The sequence below is a fragment of the Oncorhynchus gorbuscha genome, linkage group LG14 (genome assembly GCF_021184085.1).
Source record: "Oncorhynchus gorbuscha isolate QuinsamMale2020 ecotype Even-year linkage group LG14, OgorEven_v1.0, whole genome shotgun sequence".
Classification (NCBI taxonomy): domain Eukaryota; kingdom Metazoa; phylum Chordata; class Actinopteri; order Salmoniformes; family Salmonidae; genus Oncorhynchus; species Oncorhynchus gorbuscha.
The window spans coordinates 30,044,660-30,064,831 of NC_060186.1; the positions used below are offsets into that span (position 1 = coordinate 30,044,660).

General features: G+C 44.2%; 1 protein-coding gene across 4 annotated transcripts in view; it reads left to right on the forward strand.

Annotated features, from left to right (window-relative positions):
* The window catches only part of cfap54 (cilia and flagella associated protein 54), a 149,453-nt gene that overhangs the window by 93,807 nt on the left and 35,474 nt on the right, over nt 1-20,172 (forward strand). For 3 of the 4 annotated variants that reach the window (XM_046297739.1, XM_046297741.1, XM_046297742.1), the window contains 5 exons: nt 15,630-15,696; nt 15,881-16,093; nt 16,268-16,354; nt 16,451-16,570; nt 16,662-16,715. In XM_046297739.1, coding sequence (XP_046153695.1) covers nt 15,630-15,696; nt 15,881-16,093; nt 16,268-16,354; nt 16,451-16,570; nt 16,662-16,715 — 541 coding nt within the window. The remainder of the gene's footprint in view (nt 1-15,629; nt 15,697-15,880; nt 16,094-16,267; nt 16,355-16,450; nt 16,571-16,661; nt 16,716-20,172) is intronic. The other variant, XM_046297740.1, reaches the window with a different exon arrangement.

Consider the following 20,172-nt stretch of genomic DNA (forward strand, 5'->3'; position numbering starts at 1 on the left):
TTCTAATACAAGATTGTAACTTTTTATATGCAAATGCCGAGTAATAAGCGACCAAAGGACAATAAATCCACAGCGGAGGCCTACTCCACACTAAACAACGAGACAGACATGGCGGGAGGCACATGCAACAACGTGACACTTACAGAACTTACCCGTGCTTTGGGGGAGCTACGTGTTGCTATAGCTGAGGATCTTAAGGCCACTATTGCTGAGCTGGACACCAAAATCGAGAGCGTCATTCGAACGGTCGCTTCGCATGGTCAGAGTATTGTGGACCTTGAGAAAGCTTCTGAATTCAACGCTGGTAGGATCGACGAGTTAGAGAAGCTATGCTCGTCATTGCAGGATACTGTGCAGAGGCTTTCTGTGAAAGTGGTGGACCTGGAGGGCCGATCCAGACGTAATAACCTTCGCGTTGTTGGTCTGGCAGAGGGGGTAGAGGCGGGCTCTCGCCCCACCGACTTCTTCGCCAAGCTATTGAAGGATGCAATGGGATCGGATGTTTTGGATTCGGATCCCCAGCTGGACCGCGCACATCGCTCCCTTGTCCCAGTGCCTGGACCGGGCCAACGTCCTCGCCCAGTAATCATCTGTTGTCACAGTTTCAAGACCAAGGATCTTATCCTGCGTGAAGCTCGAATGAGGGGCAACCTGTCACATAAAGGGCATCCATTCCGTGTCTATGAGGATTATGCGCCCGATGTGGCAAAGCATCGCGCCGACTACAGAGATGTCATGACCAAACTCTACAAACTCCATCTTCGCCCAGCCTTACTCTTCCCTGCAAGACTAAGAATTACCCCACCTTCCGGTGAGAAGATTTGGCTCTCCTCGGTTTTGGACGCAGAGAAGTTTATCCGGGGATATACACCAATCCCCCGTACAGGTTAGAGTGACTTGTTAGTGCGTGTTAGGGTCTGCTCATGGACTCGAATCCATACTATACCATATTGGGTGAAAACGTATTAAACGGGCTCAACAAGGGCTACCGAACATGTAAGACGCTGAGCAGACCAATGGATGGCGGTCAGAGCTCTCATTTAACGTTAAATTCACTTTCATCCCGGCTGTGCTCAGCGATGCATATTTTTTACTTCCAGGTTTGATCACTGACACCTTCGGACGGATATACTTATATTCCCCCACTTTTGTTTTGTTTCGTTATTTATTTTACAATCCTTACATCACTCTTACTACCATACCATTTATTTATTGCTTGCAGGGGACTGGGGGTGATGGTTGGGAGGGGTCAGACGCCTGGTTAGCAAGTTGATGTTTTGTGCCGTTCTGCCTTTGTCTGGCCGTGGGCCTCTCTCCCGACTAGAGTCCCACCAGCCCTCTGTAGTGCTTATGTATGTGTAGGTGTGCGTAAATATAATTACTATTTGTACTTTATTACTATTTTCTCTTAGCATTTTAGTATTATGTATGTGTATATTTTAAATCAGTGTAGATTGTTATTCTGGGGTATGAATGTTTGTATGTGTATGTGTGCATATGGATGTATATACATATTCTTTAAATATATATTTTTATATATGATTTTTTTGTGTGGGTATGTATATGTATGGATGTGTGTGTGTGTGTGTGTATGTATATATATATGTATATATGGGTGTGTGTATGTATGTATGTATATATATATGTGTGTGTGTATATGTATGTATGTATGTGTGTATGCATGTGTATATGTATGTGTGTATATATATATATATAAGGTATATATTTTTACTTATTTTTTATTAAACATATTTTTTTTATGGGGGGAACGTTTAATTTAACAAATCCTTGTTCTGATCTCCTGACCCACAGTATGTAAAGGTACGGCTGACTAGGTCGGTTGCGGATGGTTTATTTTTTGACCGGCAGTGCTTAGCAATATTATCTTGAGGCTATATCTTGCTTATCTCTGGGATTGACCCAGGATGACGCTTAAATGCGCAATATGTTTAAGTTGCAACTTATTCGGTTTAGGTTTATTAGATGCTTACTGAACACTTAACTCGCGGGAGCCTCCTCAGTTCATATGTTAGTAGAAGTTCTAGGATAGTGAGAGGTGAACGTATAGTTGGTATTTTATTTTTGTTTTACCTCTTGTTCGAGGTCACGCCGTGCTTTTTTGGCATCGTCCAGACAATGTGTTTATTATTTTTATTTTTCCTTTTTTTCTCTCCTGTTTGTACATTCCTGTTAAATGTGGGTTGATGGGGGGGGGTAAGTGTTGTGGAAATTAGGGGAACAGGGTGGGAAGTAAAGGTGCTTGCAGGGGGAGGGGTGGGTTGGATACTGCTCGGGTGTAGGTGCTACATATGCTGATCGTGATGGTTTGGTGCGCTTTCTTACCTTTTTATCAAGTTACATGGTATGCAGGCCACCATAGGAACTACAAATGAGAGGAGGGTGGGGCTTACATTCACTTCCTGGAATGTCAAGGGTTTAAACGAACCAATTAAGAGGGGCAAGGTCCTAGCCCACTTGAAAGCACTCTCGTCTGATATTATATTTTTGCAAGAAACCCATCTGAAGAATAACTCTCATAGCAGACTTAAGTGTAGGTGGGTGGGGCAAGTGTATCACTCTAACCTCTCTGCCAAAACGAGAGGCACAGCGATTCTGGTACGGAAAGGAATTCCCTTTCTACATAAAACCACTATTGCGGATAAAGAGGGTCGGTATGTGATCGCAATAGGAGAAATCCACTCTACCTCAGTAACTCTACTAAATATCTATGGGCCAAACATTGACAACCCCTCTTTTTTCAAAAGAGTCCTTGCCCTGTTTCCAGATATCTCCCATACTAACCTGGTCATTGGAGTGGACCTTAACTGTGTGCTAGACCAATATTTGGATAGATCCTCTACCCGGCGAACCCCTACCTCCTATTCAAGCGAATTCTTGAATACCTACATAAAAAATTCAAACTTATTTGATATATGGAGGATCGCTAACCCTACGGGTAGGGAATACTCCTTTTACTCTCATGTTCACAAGGTTTACACTCGAATTGACTACTTTTTGTTGGATGCTAGACTACTCCCCTATACCTGTAATGTGAGGTATCATGATATTATAATCTCGGACCACAGTCCATTCACCTTCTCCCTGAGATTGGGTGACATTGTACCAAACGAGAGGGTCTGGAGGTTGAATCCTCAGCTCCTCACAGAACCAACATTCTGTGAATATCTTAAAGACCAAATTAAATTTTTCTTTGATACCAACGACAACACAGAGACCTCCCCAGCATTATTGTGGGAAACACTGAAGGCTTATCTGAGAGGCTGTATCATCTCCTTTCAGGCTGCCAGGAGTAGGCAAAACAGAAAACTGGAAGAACTAGAGGGACAAATTCACTTACTGGATAGGGAGAATGCTAGCCACCCATCTATGGAGAAACATTAAAAAAAATACCTCTTTAAAATTTTTATATAATCAGATTCTCTCAGCTAAAATTGCTAAATCTTTTCTCTATGCCAAGCAAAAATATTTTGAGTTTGGTGACAAACCACACAAATTACTCGCCAGACAACTTCGAAAAAATGTGAGTGACCGAATTATTCACAGGGTTAAATCTGCATCTGGGGAATTACTCTCTTCCCCCAAAGACATCAATGACAGATTTCGGCAGTTTTATGAGACTCTATATACATCTAAAGCGGATCCTAACCCCTTAATTATGCAAACATTTTTGGAGGACTGTAATCTTCCTACCCTGAACCAGGAAGATTCTAACTTCCTGAATAAGGAAATATCTCTTGATGAAATCCGAGAAACAATTAAATCTCTAAAGAGTGGCAAGACCCCGGGCCCAGATGGATACTGTTATGCTGGTGAATGAGGACCCAAAAGCGACTTAACGGAAACAGAGTCTTTATTCCAGTTTTAAACAAAAGCGATAATCCTGGATATTATCTAGGTAAATGTAAAAACAGGAAAACTGAAATCCACTCGTCAGTAGAGAGGAATGACTGGAGACGCGACCACAGACTGCAGGTCGCTTCGGGAAGGCACCGGCCGTAGCTGACATTGACACCTGCTCACACGCAGCATCTGAAGAAGGTAAAACACGACAGGGCGGAACAAGGACACAGAACAGCGAACATCAAGCAAGGATCCGACAAGGACAGAAGCGGAAAACAGAGGGAGAAATAGGGACTCTAATCAGAGGGCAAAATAGGGGACAGGTGTGAAAAGAGTAAATGAGGTAGTTAGGAGAATGAGGAACAGCTGGGAGCAGGAACGGAACGATAGAGAGAGAGAGCGAGAGAGGGAGAGAGGGAGGGGAGAGAGAGGGATAGAAAGAGGGAAAGAACCTAATAAGACCAGCAGAGGGAAACGAATAGAAGGGAAGCACAGAGACAAGACATGATAATCAATGACAAAACATGACAGTACCCCCCCACTCACCGAGCGCCTCCTGGCGCACTCGAGGAGGAACCCTGGCGGCAACGGAGGAAATCATCAATCAGCGAACGGTCCAGCACGTCCCGAGATGGAACCCAACTCCTCTCCTCAGGACCGTAACCCTCCCAATCCACTAAGTACTGGTGACCACGTCCCCGAGAACGCATGTCCATGATCTTCCGTACCTTGTAAATAGGTGCGCCCTCGACAAGGACGGGGGGGGAAGACGAACGGGGCGCGAAGAAAAGGTTTGACACAGGAGACATGGAAGACAGGGTGGACGCGACGAAGATGTCGCGGAAGAAGCAGTCGCACAGCGACAGGATTGACGACCTGAGAGACACGGAACGGACCAATGAACCGCGGAGTCAACTTGCGAGAAGCTGTCGTAAGGGGAAGGTTACGAGTGGAAAGCCACACTCTCTGACCGCGACAATACCTAGGACTCTTAATCCTACGTTTATTGGCGGCTCTCACAGTCTGCGCCCTGTAACGGCAAAGTGCAGACCTGACCCTCCTCCAGGTGCGCTCACAACGTTGGACAAAAGCCTGAGCGGAGGGAACGCTGGACTCGGCGAGCTGGGACGAGAACAGAGGAGGCTGGTACCCAAGACTACTCTGAAACGGAGATAGCCCGGTAGCAGATGAAGGAAGCGAGTTGTGAGCGTATTCTGCCCAGGGGAGCTGTTCCGCCCAAGACGCAGGGTTTCAAAAAGAAAGGCTGCGTAATATGCGACCAATCGTCTGATTGGCCCTTTCTGCTTGACCGTTAGACTGGGGATGAAAACCGGAAGAGAGACTGACGGAAGCACCAATCAAACGACAGAACTCCCTCCAAAACTGTGACGTGAATTGCGGGCCTCTGTCTGAAACGGCGTCTAACGGGAGGCCATGAATTCTGAACACATTGTCAATGATGATTTGTGCCGTCTCCTTAGCGGAAGGAAGCTTAGCGAGGGGAATGAAATGTGCCGCCTTAGAGAACCTATCGACAACCGTAAGAATCACAGTCTTCCCCGCAGACAAAGGCAGACCGGTAATGAAGTCTAGGGCGATGTGAGACCATGGTCGAGAAGGAATGGGGAGCGGTCTGAGACGACCGGCAGGAGGAGAGTTACCCGACTTAGTCTGCGCGCAGTCCGAACAAGCAGCCACGAAACGGCGCGTGTCACGCTCCTGAGTAGGCCACCAAAACCGCTGGCGAATAGAAGCAAGCGTGCCCCGAACGCCGGGGTGGCCAGCTAACTTGGCAGAGTGAGCCCACTGAAGAACAGCCAGACGAGTAGAGACAGGAACGAAAAGAAGGTTACTAGGACAAGCGCGCGGCGACGCAGTGTGAGTGAGTGCTTGCTTTACCTGTCTCTCAATTCCCCAGACAGTCAACCCGACAACACGCCCTTCAGGGAGAATCCCCTCGGGGTCGGTAGAAGCCACAGAAGAACTAAAGAGACGGGATAAGGCATCAGGCTTGGTGTTCTTATTACCCGGGCGATAAGAAATCACGAACTCGAAACGAGCGAAAAATAACGCCCAACGAGCTTGACGTGCATTAAGTCGTTTGGCAGAACGGATGTACTCAAGGTTCTTATGGTCAGTCCAAACGACAAAAGGAACGGTCGCCCCCTCCAACCACTGTCGCCATTCGCCTAGGGCTAAGCGGATGGCGAGCAGTTCGCGGTTACCCACATCATAGTTGCGTTCCGATGGCGACAGGCGATGAGAAAAATAAGCGCAAGGATGGACCTTATCGTCAGAATGGAAGCGCTGGGATAGAATGGCTCCCACGCCCACCTCTGAAGCGTCAACCTCGACAATGAATTATTTAGTGACGTCAGGAGTAACAAGGATAGGAGCGGATGTAAAACGCTTCTTGAGGAGATCAAAAGCTCCCTGGGCGGAACCGGACCACTTAAAGCACGTCTTGACAAAAGTAAGAGCTGTGAGAGGGGCAGCAACTTGACCGAAATTACGAATGAAACGCCGATAGAAATTAGCGAAACCTAGAAAGCGCTGCAACTCGACACGTGACTTAGGAACGGGCCAATCACTGACAGCCTGGACCTTAGCGGGATCCATCTGAATGCCTTCAGCGGAAATAACAGAACCGAGAAATGTGACAGAGGAGACATGAAAGGCGCACTTCTCAGCCTTCACGTAGAGACAATTCTCTAAAAGGCGCTAGAGTACACGTCGAACGTGCTGAACATGAATCTCGAGTGACGGTGAAAAAATCAGGATATCGTCAAGGTAGACGAAAACAAAGATGTTCAGCATGTCTCTCAGTACATCATTAACTAATGCCTGAAAGACAGCTGGAGCATTAGCGAGACCAAACGGCAGAACCCGGTATTCAAAATGTCCTAACGGAGTGTTAAACGCCGTTTTCCACTCGTCCCCCTCTCTGATGCGCACGAGATGGTAAGCGTTACGAAGGTCCAACTTAGTAAAGAACCTGGCTCCCTGCAGAATTTCGAAGGCTGACGACATAAGGGGAAGCGGATAACGATTCTTAACCGTTATGTCATTCAGCCCTCGATAATCCACGCAGGGGCGCAGAGTACCGTCCTTCTTCTTAACAAAAAAAACCCCCGCTCCGGCGGGAGAGGAAGAAGGCACCACGGTACCGGCGTCGAGAGAAACAGACAAATAATCCTCGAGAGCCTTACGTTCGGGAGCCGACAGAGAGTATAGTCTACCCCGAGGGGGAGTGGTCCCCGGAAGGAGATCAATACAACAATCATACGACCGGTGAGGAGGAAGGGAGTTGGCTCTGGACCGACTGAAGACCGTGCGCAGATCATGATATTCCTCCGGCACTCCTGTCAAATCACCAGGTTCCTCCTGAGAAGAGGGGACAGAAGAAACAGGAGGGATAGCAGACATTAAACATTTCACATGACAAGAAACGTTCCAGGATAGGATAGAATTACTAGACCAATTAATAGAAGGATTATGACATACTAGCCAGGGATGACCCAAAACAACAGGTGTAAAAGGTGAACGAAAAATCAAAAAGGAAATGGTCTCACTGTGGTTACCAGATACTGTGAGGGTTAAAGGTAGTGTCTCACATCTGATACTGGGGAGAAGAGTACCATCTAAGGCGAACATGGGCGTGGGCTTCCCTAACTGTCTGAGAGGAATGTCATGTTTCCGAGCCCATGCTTCGTCCATAAAACAACCCTCATCCCCAGAGTCTATCAAGGCACTGCAGGAAGCAGCCGAACCGGTCCAGCGTAGATGGACCGACAAAGTAGTACAGGATCTTGATGGAGAGACCTGAGTAGTAGCGCTCACCAGTAGCCCTCCGCTTACTGATGAGCTCTGGCTTTTACTGGACATGAAATGACAAAATGTCCAGCAGAACCGCGATAGAGGCAAAGGCGGTTGGTGATCCTCCGTTCCCTCTCCTTAGTCGAGATGCGAATACCTCCCAGCTGCATGGGCTCAGTCTCTGAGCCGGAGGGAGGAGATGGTTGAGATGCGGAGAGGGGGAACACCGTTAACGCGAGCTCTCTTCCACGAGCTCGGTGACGAAGATCTACCCGTCGTTCTATGCGGATGGCGAGTGCAATCAAAGAGTCCACGCTGGAAGGAACCTCCCGGGAGAGAATCTCATCTTTAACCTCAGCGTGGAGTCCCTCCAGAAAACGAGCGAGCAACGCCGGCTCGTTCCAGTCACTGGAGGCAGCAAGAGTGCGAAACTCTATAGAGTAATCCGTTATGGATCGATCACCTTGACTTAGAGAAGCCAGGGCCCTGGAAGCCTCCTTACCAAAAACTGAACGATCAAAAACCCGTATCATCTCCTCTTTAAAGTTCAGATAATTGTTAGAACACTCAGCCCTTGCCTCCCAGATAGCTGTGCCCCACTCCCGAGCCCGACCAGTAAGGAGTGAAATGACGTAAGCGATCCGAGCTCTCTCTCTTGAGTATGTGTTGGGTTGGAGAGAGAACACAATATCACACTGGGTGAGAAAGGAGCGGCACTCAGTGGGCTGCCCAGAGTAACATGGTGGGTTATTAACCCTAGGTTCCGGAGACTCGGAAGACCAGGAAGTAGCTGGTGGCACGAGACGAAGACTCTGAAACTGTCCTGAGAGGTCGGAAACCTGAGCGGCCAGGGTCTCAACGGCATGACGAGCAGCAGACAATTCCTGCTCGTGTCTGCCGAGCATTGCTCCCTGGATCTCGACGGCAGTGTTGCGAGAATCTGTAGTCGCTGGGTCCATTCTTGGTCGGATCCTTCTGTTATGCTGGTGAATGAGGACCCAAAAGCGACTTAACGGAAACAGAGTCTTTATTCCAGTTTTAAACAAAAGCGATAATCCTGGATATTATCTAGGTAAATGTAAAAACAGGAAAACTGAAATCCACTCGTCAGTAGAGAGGAATGACTGGAGACGCGACCACAGACTGCAGGTCGCTTCGGGAAGGCACCGGCCGTAGCTGACATTGACACCTGCTCACACGCAGCATCTGAAGAAGGTAAAACACGACAGGGCGGAACAAGGACACAGAACAGCGAACATCAAGCAAGGATCCGACAAGGACAGAAGCGGAAAACAGAGGGAGAAATAGGGACTCTAATCAGAGGGCAAAATAGGGGACAGGTGTGAAAAGAGTAAATGAGGTAGTTAGGAGAATGAGGAACAGCTGGGAGCAGGAACAGAACGATAGAGAGAGAGAGAGGGAGGGGGAGAGAGAGGGATAGAAAGAGGGAAAGAACCTAATAAGACCAGCAGAGGGAAACGAATAGAAGGGAAGCACAGAGACAAGACATGATAATCAATGACAAAACATGACAGATACCCTGGTGAATTCTATAAAACATTCAGCAACATGCTCTCCCCCTATCTACACAAAATGTTGATTCAGGCCAATGAGGATGGAGCTCTCCCTTCTACTTTGGACGAAGCATTCATTACAGTTATACATAAGAAGGGTAAAGATCCAGAAGAGGTAGGGTCATACAGACCAATATCTCTCCTTAATACAGACCAAAAGATTTTAGCAAAAACTCTGGCTAACAGGCTTAGCACTTTAATTGGCAAATTGGTCCATTCGGATCAGACCGGCTTTATTCCTAACAGAAACTCATTCTTCAATCTCAGGCGCCTCTTCAATATTATGTATTCTCAGAGGTTACCCAACGTGGACCTTGCTTTCATATCTCTTGACGCCGAAAAGGCCTTTGACCAAGTTGAGTGGCCCTATCTATTCAAGGTCCTACAGAAATTTAATATTGGAGATAGGTTCATAAATTGGATCCAGCTTTTATATAGGAACCCCTGTGCCAGAATACTCACTAACCAATCATTGTCGCCCGATTTAACCTCAACAGGGGACAAGGCAGGGTTGTGCGCTGTCGCCTATGCTCTTCGCCCTAATTATCGAACCGCTCGCTCAGACGATTAGATCTCATGCAGCAATACACGGCTATAATACTAAAGATACTCTAAATAAGATCTCCCTATACGCAGATGACATCCTCCTCTATGTAACAGAACCCCAGGCTAGTATCCCAGCTATTCTTGATGTGATCAATTTGTTTGGTACCTTCTCGGGATACAGAATAAATTGGAACAAGAGTGAATTAATGCCCATACGGTCGCAAAATACCTCCTGGCTAGAACATCTCCCATTTAAGTTATCTTCAGAAAAATGTACCTACCTAGGAATTGTAGTTACCAAACAATACTCCTTACTATTTAAAGAGAATTTCCCCTCTCTGATACAAAAACTCAAAGCAAACATACTATTTTGGAGAACTCTCCCAATTTCTCTGCTCGGAAGAATTAATGCCATTAAAATGGTCTTCCTCCCACAACTGCTCTACCTATATCAGAACATCCCAGTATTCATACCTAAATCCTTTCATAAACAACTGAACTCAATTATCAATCCTTTCATCTGGGATTATAAAACACACAGGATAGGTAAAAAACACCTCTGTAAATCCAAGATGGAAGGAGGATTGTCTCTCCCAAATTTGATATTTTATTACTGGGCCGCTAACCTCCGCATTGTTACGTTTCTGTTGGATGACGTACTCCCGGCATACAGCTGGCTTAGTATGGAGCGGCAGGAGTGTCACCCCTTCTCTATTGGCGCTGTGATTTTGTCGCTTGTCAATCTGGAGATGTCACTTTATTGTAACAATCCTATAATACATAGCACAGTCCGAATCTGGAAGCAAATTAAAGTCCACTTTGAGCTCAGACCAATGTCATTCATGCTCCCTGTCTCCAGGAATCCCTCCTTTGCCCCTTCTAACCTTGATAACACTTTTGAGCGATGGGGAGAGTTGGGGATAAGCACCATAGGGGATTTATACATAGAAGGGACCTTTGCTTCCTTTGAGCTGCTGAGGGAAACTTATAATCTTCCCAGAAGTAATTTTTTCAGATACCTACAAATTAGAGACTACGGTAGAAAACACCTCCCAACATTTGGGAATGCTAAACCTTCCATGTTTGACGGATGCATAAAAATATGCCCCACCTCAGATAAACTGATATCGCGTCTATATGATGCTTTTCAATCTGTTAGCACACCTTCTACTGATGCCATCAAGGCAAAATGGGAGGAAGAACTAGGGACTGACATCTCAGTGGCAGACTGGGAAGAGAGCTTGGAGTATATCCACACATGCTCCATTAATTCCAGACATCGTCTCATACAATTCAAGGTATTACACAGATTACACTATTCCAAAACTAAACTGCATAGGATATTTCCTGACACATCCCCTACATGTGATAAATGTCAGGCTACGCAGGGTACACTACTCCACTGCTTTGCCCTATGCTCTAGCTTGCATGGTTATTGGTGTGGAATTTTTAGGATCCTCTCTGAAGTTTTGGAGACTTCAATAGATCCAGACCCGCTTCTGATAATCCTGGGAGTATCTGAGTCCCTAAACAGATTAACCAACCCCCAAAAACAACTAATTTCGTATGGTCTCATCTCGGCAAAAAAACTAATCTTGTTGTTTTGGAAAAGGAGGGAAGCGCCCTCTACCAAATTATGGCTCAGTGAATTGGCAAACACTGTACACTTAGAAAGAATTAGATATATTCTGAACAATAAATTATCAACATTTGATCAAATCTGGCAGCCTTTCCTCTCCTACTTGGACGAGTCGGCGCTGTGAATTTGTACTTATTAACGCACTCTCAATGGTAAAATTTTAATCTACCTTTGGGCAGCGCGTGCTGGCCCTACCACCCGAGCAGTTGGGAGGGGGGAATAGGGGATGGGGGATAGGGGGGACATCTTCCCTCTTTCTTTCTACGTGTCCTTGTTTTGTATGTCGTGTTTTGTAATTATTTGTTCTGCACCCAGAACTCTGGGTCTTGTTGTTCCTGTATGCTCTTTTATGTTTAGATAAGAATTGTATACCTGTCATGTATACCTATACACCATTCTTGTGTGTGTTTAATAAAAATATTTGAAACAGGTAATAAGGAAAAAAAAAGAAAAAAAAGAAAATATTTGTAGACTGCAAATTGACCACAAGAAGCCCAAACATATATGTTTGACTAAAACACAATAATTTCAAACCTTCCTTACATTTGTATACGAGCATGTGTCTATCTATTATGCATGGGAATACTTGGGAACAAATGTATTAAATTAAATTCACTTGAAGCTGATTATCCGGTGTTCTACAGTCTATTATGTCCAACAATAAAAATTACACAATTATTTTTGGGGGGGCTCAGAAAACTTGGTGGGCCAATAAAACCACTCGCGGGCCATATTTGGCCTGCAGCCTGCTAGTTGGGGAACCCTGATATAAAACAACAGCATATTTTCAGTTCTCATTAATTATTTGAATTAAACAACTTCATAGTAGAGCATTAGAAATCAATCGTTCTCAACCAGTTTGAGTTGGCAATATTATATCATTGACAATGAAAGTCGCAAGCCAAGAAGGAAGTGTCTTCATGTATAGACAAAACCTGTTTTTCAAAGGTCAAAGGTACACTTCACAGCTACACATATAAACTCACAGGGTACAGTTCAGTACCTTGTAGGTATGGAAGATTTTTTCTAGAATATAAGGCACAATCAACACCGTGCTTTAGAATACAGCTGGGGCAATGTGCTGGTTAGGGCTTATTAGCATATTTGGGGGTGTGTTTAACCATATGTGTTTTTGTGCCAACCATCAGTGGAAGTGTTGGAGCAGTTGAAATGTTTGATGTTTATGCCAATGCAAGTTGAGCAACTCCTTTGACCCTGTTCTGCAAATTTTGCAAGAAAATAAGTCAGTAATGAGCTGCGCTGTAAAGAGGATATTGCACATTTTCCAGAACCTTAATTGAACTTATTGTCAGAAGTTGCTGTGAATTTGTCATTTTTTAAAAGTGGAAACTACTGTAGCAGTGTCAGCCTATCAGAAGATTGCAAGAGTGGCTTATTTGAGGCGTGGCTTTTTTAGTCTCCCATGATAGGGAATGTTATCCCAGTTAATGCGCCATGTTGTATTCTGTTCATAAACATTATGCTTGTATACTGTCAGTTCTGTAGCATTATTAAATTGTTAGCAATGCCCCTAAAAAAAATAATTAAAAAAATATTAAAAAAGCCAAACAGCAAGAAATGCAGGTGAAGAAGCACTCGAAAGGCCAGAACCTAGGAAGAAACCTAGAGAGGAACCAGGAGGGGTGGCGAGTCCTCTTCTGGCTGTGCCGGATGTAGATTATAATGGCCAAGATGTTCAAACGTTCATAGATGAACAGCCGGGTCAAATAATAATAATCACAGTAGTTGTCGAGGGTGCAACGTCAGCACCTCTACCGCTCCTGCTGTCTCTAGAGAGTTGAAAACTGCAGGTCTGGGACAGGTAGCACATCCGGAGAACAGGTCAGGGTTCCATAGCCGCAGGCAGAACAGTTGAAATAGGAGCAGCAGCACGGCCAGGTGGACTGGGGACAGCAAGGAGTCATCATGCCATCATGTCATCCTGCGGCATGGTCCTAGCGCTCAGGTCCTCCGAGAGAAAGAAAGAAAGAATTAGAGAGAGCATACTTAAATTCACACAGGACACCGGATAAGACAGGAGAAATACTCCAGATATAACAGACTGACCCTAGCCCCCCGACACATAAACTACTGCTGCATAAATATATTCTCTGGTAGCTAACACAAGCATACAGTATACAGTGCATTCGGAAAGTATTCAGACCACTTGACTTTTTCCACATTTTGGATACCGATTGTGGCCGATTACATTGCACTCCACGAGGAGACTGTGTGGCAGGCTGACTACCTGTTACGCGAGTGCAGCAAGAAGCCAAGGTAAGTTTCTAGCTTGCATTAAACTGATCTTAGAAAAAACTATCAATCTTAACATAATCACTAGTTACCTACACATGGTTGATAATATTACTAGTTTATCTAGCTTGTCCTGCTTTGCATATAATCGATGTGGTGCCTGTTAATTTATCATTGAATCATAGCCTACTTCGCCAAACGGGTGATTTAACAAGCGCATTCGCGAAAAAAGCACTGTCGTTGCACCAATGTGTACCTAACCATAAACATCAATGCCTTTCTTAAAATCAATACACAAGTATATATTTTTAAACCTGCATATTTAGTTAATATTGCCTGCTAACATGAATTTCTTTTAACTAGGGAAATTGTGTCACTTCTCTTGCATTCTGTGCAAGCAGAGTCAGGGTATGTGCAGCAGTTTGGGCCGCCTGGCTCGTTGCGAACTGTGTGACGACCATAACAAAGACCGTAATTAATTTGTCAGAATTGTACATTTACATTACATTTAAGTCATTTAGCAGACGCTCTTATCCAGAGCGACTTACATAATTATGACATAACATTGAAGGTTGTGCAATGTAACAGCAATAGTTAGACTTATGGATGCCATCCGTTAGATAAAAAACGTAGCTGTTCCATATTTCACTGAAAGAATAAATGTTTTTTAATCGAAATGATAGTTTCCAGATTTGACCATATTAATGACCTACGGCTTGTATTTATGTGTGTTATTATGTTATAATTAATTATATGATTTGATAGAGCAGTCTGACTAAGCGGGGGTAGGCAGCAGCAGGCTCGTAAGCATTCATTCAAACAGCACTTTCCTGCATTTGCCAGCAGCTCTTCGCTGTGCTTCAAGCATTGAGCTGCTTATGATTTCAAGCCTATCAACTCCCGAGATTAGGCTGGTGTAACCGATGTGAAATGGCTAGCTAGTTAGCGGGGTGCGCGCTAATAGCGTTTCAATCGGTGATGTCACTCGCTCTGAGACCTTGAAGTAGTTGTTCCCCTTGCTCTGCTAGGGCCGTGGCTTTTGTGGAGCGATGGGTAACGATGCTTCGAGGGTGGCAGTTGTCGATGTGTCCCTGGTTTGGGGCGAGGAGAGGGACGGAAGCTATACTGTTACACTGGCAATACTATAGTGCCTATAAGAACATCCAATAGTCAAAGGTATGTGAAATACAAATGGTATAGAGAGAAATAGTCCTATAATTCCTATAATAACCTCAACCTAAAACATTTTACCTCGGAATATTGAAGACTCATGTTAAAAGGAAACACCAGCTTTCATATGTTCTCATGTTCTGAGCAAGGAACATAAACGTTAGCTTTTTTACATGGCACATAATGCACTTTTACTTTCTTCTCCAACACTTTGTTTTTGCATTATTTAAACCAAATTGAACATGTTTCATTATTTATTTGAGGCTAAATTGATTTTATTGATGTATTATATTAAGTTCAAATAAAAGTGTTCATTCAGTATTGTTGTAATTGTCATTATTACAAATAAATAAGTAAATAAATAAACATATAAATCGGCCGATTAATCGGTATCGGCTTTTTTTGGTCCTCCAATAATCGTTATCTGCATTGAAAAATCATAATCGGTCGACCTCTAGTACCAAGCTTCTAGCGTCATATCCAAGAAGACTCGAGGCTGTAATCGCTGCCAAATGTGCTTCAGCAAAGCACTGAGTAAAGGGTCTGAATACTTGTTTAACTGTTTTATCTTTGTCATAATGTGGTATTGTGTGTAGATCTAATCCATTTTAGAATGAGGCTGTAACTTAACAAAATGTGGAAAAAGTCAAGTCTGAATACTTTCCGAATGCACTGTATGTTCACTGAAACAATAAATAATCCGTTGATAAAGTCACTTTCACAAATGTATTGTAGTGATGCCACTGACCTCATTGTGTTTTGGCCAACAGGTATGCCTTGACCTCCAATATCAGTCAGCGCACAAAATGCTGCCTCCTATCTGCCCAGCTTTTCAAGGTATTGTCTGTGTTTGACATGTTGTGTTTGTACTAGCACATCTTGTTAATCTAATAAACGTAATACCATGATTAGTTGAATTAGATTAGTGCTTGGAACAAACGCCTGCTCACCCTGGGTGTCTCCTGGACCAGGGTGACCACCTGTGTAGTTAATCATGTCCTGTGTGTGTCTCTTCCACCAGTGTCTCCTGCGGGCCTCCCTGCCCCACCCTCAGAGTGACCTGCAGTACTCATCCTATACTGTAGGAGAGGAGCTGGTTCCTGGTCTGGACCTGTTCTCTGAACCTGACCGAGGACACCTGGGAACCACTGTGTCCAGCCTGGCCTTCCTCTGCCACTGGCTCTACACCTCAGGACACCATCTCACAGTACATACGCAGACTGCATCTGAAATGGTGCCATATTTCCTATTTAGTGCACTACTTTTTGGTCAAAGTCCAATAAAGCATGACTGGCAATGTATTCTTCTTTTTCATTTTGAATTGACCAAGCATCTGACCAGGGAGTTTCGTAGGCGTCTCAAGAAAGTTAGCTATTGGTTTCAATGCCTCTGTGTTCTGCTGTTACAGGCCCTGCCTATGCTTGCTCTCTACCTGCATTTTGTGGGGACTGTGTGCCGAGACCCACACCTCACCATTAAAGGAAGGATACTGAAGGTTGGTATGAATATCTCAGTTGCATGTAATTCCACTGTATGTACAGTGTATGTGTGTGTGGGCCCATTAGGATATGTGTATTTCTACTGTGCGCAGGTGAAGGTGCTGACAGAGCTGGGTCAGTACTGTCAGGCCATGAAGGAGACATCCCAGATGACTCAGGGAGAGGAGATCCCACTGCCCCACGGATGTTACAGCGGCATAGAGAAACATGCGGTACTACTGACACACACACACATTCTCACACAGTTAATACAGCATATTCTTTGAACAGAGTTTGTATATGATTGATTTTATTGATCTGCAGACAATCAGAAAGTTCTTCACCAACAAGTCTCTCATGGACTCTGCAAACATACAGGTATATATGGTTGTAATAACACTTTTAAAAAATTATGTTTTGTAACAGTTTTCATTGTATGGCTGTAACAGCGTGTGTGACTGTATCTGTGTCCTGTACTGTGTGTGACCGTAGTGTATCTAATGGTAGTGAGTATATCTGATGGTAGTGTGTAGTATAGTAATATCCTGTTAAAAACCCCTAGAGTCGATGTCCGTGCCCCCTGTGTTAATCTAATTAGCATAATATAACAAATCCCCATAAAAATATGTCAGTTTAAGCTAGAGATATCCGCCAATGTCGCACATCCGCATCTGGGCTGAAAGGTGACAGAGTTAGAGCGGTGTTTGTCAGACCATGAGGCATCCCAAAAATCTGTCTTCTCACATATTTGTCTGTAGCTTCCGAATGGTTTGGCCTACAAACAATGACCCTTATTGGACGATGAGTCTCTCACGATGGTGTTTTCCGTTTGGCTTGTTGACCCCCACAAGCGTCTTGGGACTCGTCTGAAGGCGGTACAGCAAATCTGATAACTTCTGTGTGTGAATATGTTAGCAGTAAGGCACTTCTTTTTTTTAATCAAATACATTTTGTATATATTTTTTTATACTTCAAGGAGTCTTAAAATTCTAAATCAAGTATCTAAATGATCCTTGGTATGACCTTTTAAAACAGTTCAATATTGCTTAGTAGGAGTCCCCCAGTTAGACAGGGTTTAGACTGTTATAGGTTCACACATGTATTAGAAGGACAATGGTTCAATTCAGTTTGATGTTGAGTCTGTTGTTTTTGCATGGCAAATACTTGGGTTTTTATTTTATTTGCGAATTTACAGTTGGTTGAATTCTGTAATGTTAATTATTTATTTTTCTCTCCTGTGCATGTGAACTGTGCATGTAAGCTTGGTGACCTGGCTAGATTAGCCAATCATAAGGCTTTTTACATTTTGGGCCAATCCAGGGACTTGGGGTTTGTGGGGGTATGGGAGTCTGCACGGGTGATTCGGGTCGAACAATTCCATCGACCTCATGGCTTGGTTTTGCTCTGAAATGCACTGTCAAGTGTGGGACAATTTTTTTATCGTTGGTGTCGAATTTAAACTTTATTTTTTATATTTGAAGATAACATTTATTTTGAACAGACACACTTTTACTTACTTTACAAAAAAGTATAGTTAAAAAGGGTGGTCTGTTGGATTTACTGGATGCCTGTGTTGGATAGAGGCTCCAGTCGTTTTGTGAGCTAGCTTTCGTCAGACCAGGAGCTGGAGTGGATGGCTTGGCAAAAGACGATCTGGGGACTTCTGTGACGCTTTACAGTGTTTCTTGATTGCATCCAGGGCATTTTTGCCATGGATTCATAAGTAGTCTAGGCCTGGAACTAATGCAATGGGGCAAAATAGTATTTAGTCAGCCACCAATTGTGCAAGTTCTCCCACTTAAAAAGATGAGAGAGGCCTGTAATTGTCATCATAGGTACACTTCAACTATGACAGACAAAATGAGGAAATACAATCCAGAAAATCACATTGTAGGATTTTTAATGAATTTATTTGCAAATTATGGTGGAAAATAAGTATTTGGTCAATATCAAAAGTTTATCTCAATACTTTGTTATATACCCTTTGTTGGCAATGATAGAGGTCAAACGTTTTCTGTAAGTCTTCACAAGGTTTTCACACACTGTTGCTGATATTTTGGCCCTTCCTCCATGCAGATCTCCTCTAGAGCAGTGATGTTTTGGGGCTGTTGCTGGGCAACACAGACTTTCAACTCCCTCCAAAGATGTTCTATGGGGTTGAGATCTGGAGACTGGCTAGGCCACTCCAGGACCTTGAAATGCTTCTTACGAAGCCACTCCTTCGTTGCCCGGGCGGTGTGTTTGGGATCATTGTCATGCTGAAAGACCCAGCCACGTTTCATCTTCAATGCCCTTGCTGATGGAAGGAGGTTTTCACTCAAAATCTCACGATAAATGGCCCCATTCATTCTTTCCTTTACACGGATCAGTCGTCGTGGTCCCTTTGCAGAAAAACAGCCCCAAAGCATGATGTTTCCAACCCCATGCTTCACAGTAGGTGTGGTGTTCATTGGATGCAACTTAGCATTCTTTGTCCTCCAAACACGACGAGTTGAGTTTTTACCAAAAAGTTATATTTTGGTTTCATCTGACTATATGACATTCTCCCAATCTTCTTCTGGATCATCCAAATGCTCTCTAGCAAACTTCAGACGGGCCTGGACATGTACTGGCTTAAGCAGGGGGACACGTCTGGCACTGCAGGATTTGAGTCCCTGGCGGCGTAGTGTGTTATTGATGGTAGGCTTTGTTACTTTGGTCCCAGCTCTCTGCAGGTCATTCACTAGGTCCCCCCGTGTGGTTCTGGGATTTTTGCTCACCGTTCTTGTGATCATTTTGAACCCACGGGGTGAGATCTTGCGTGGAGCCCCAGATCGAGGGAGATTATCAGTGGTCTTGTATGTCTTCCATTTCCTAATAATTGCTCCCACAGTTGATTTCTTCAAACCAAGCTGCTTACCTATTGCAGATTCAGTTTTCCCAGCCTGGTGCAGGTCTACAATTTTGTTTCTGGTGTCCTTTGACAGCTCTTTGGTCTTGGCCATAGTGGAGTTTGGAGTGTGACTGTTTGAGGTTGTGGACAGGTGTCTTTTGTACTGATAACAAGTTCAAACAGGTGCCATTAATACAGGTAACAAGTGGAGGACAGAGGACCCTCTTTAAAGAAGAAGTTACAGGTCTGTGAGAGCCAGAAATCTTGCTTGTTCGTAGGTGACCAAATACTTATTTTCCACCATAATTTGCAAATAAATTCATTAAAATTCCTACAATGTGATTTTCTGGATTTTTTTCCTTCCCATTTCGTCTGTCATAGTTGAAGTTTTTTTTCTTTCTTTTTTTTCACCTTTATTTAACCTGGTAGGCTAGTTGAGAACAAGTTCTCATTTGCAACTGCGACCTGGCCAAGATAAAGCATAGCAGTGTGAGCAGACAACACAGAGTTACACATGGAGTAAACAATTAACAAGTCAATAACACAGTAGAAAAAAAGGGGGAGTCTATATACAATGTGTGCAGAAGGCATGAGGAGGTAGGCGAATAATTACAATTTTGCAGATTAACACTGGAGTGATAAATGATCAGATGGTCATGTACAGGTAGAGATATTGGTGTGTAAAAGAGCAGAAAAGTAAATAACTAAAAACAGTATGGGGATGAGGTAGGTGAAAATGGGTGGGCTATTTACCAATAGACTATGTACAGCTGCAGCGATCGGTTAGCTGCTCAGATAGCTGATGTTTGAAGTTGGTGAGGGAGATAAAAGTCTCCAGCTTCAGCGATTTTTGCAGTTCGTTCCAGTCACAGGCAGCAGAGTACTGGAACGAAAGGCGGCCAAATGAGGTGTTGGCTTTAGGGATGATCAGTGAGATACACCTGCTGGAGCGTGTGCTACGGA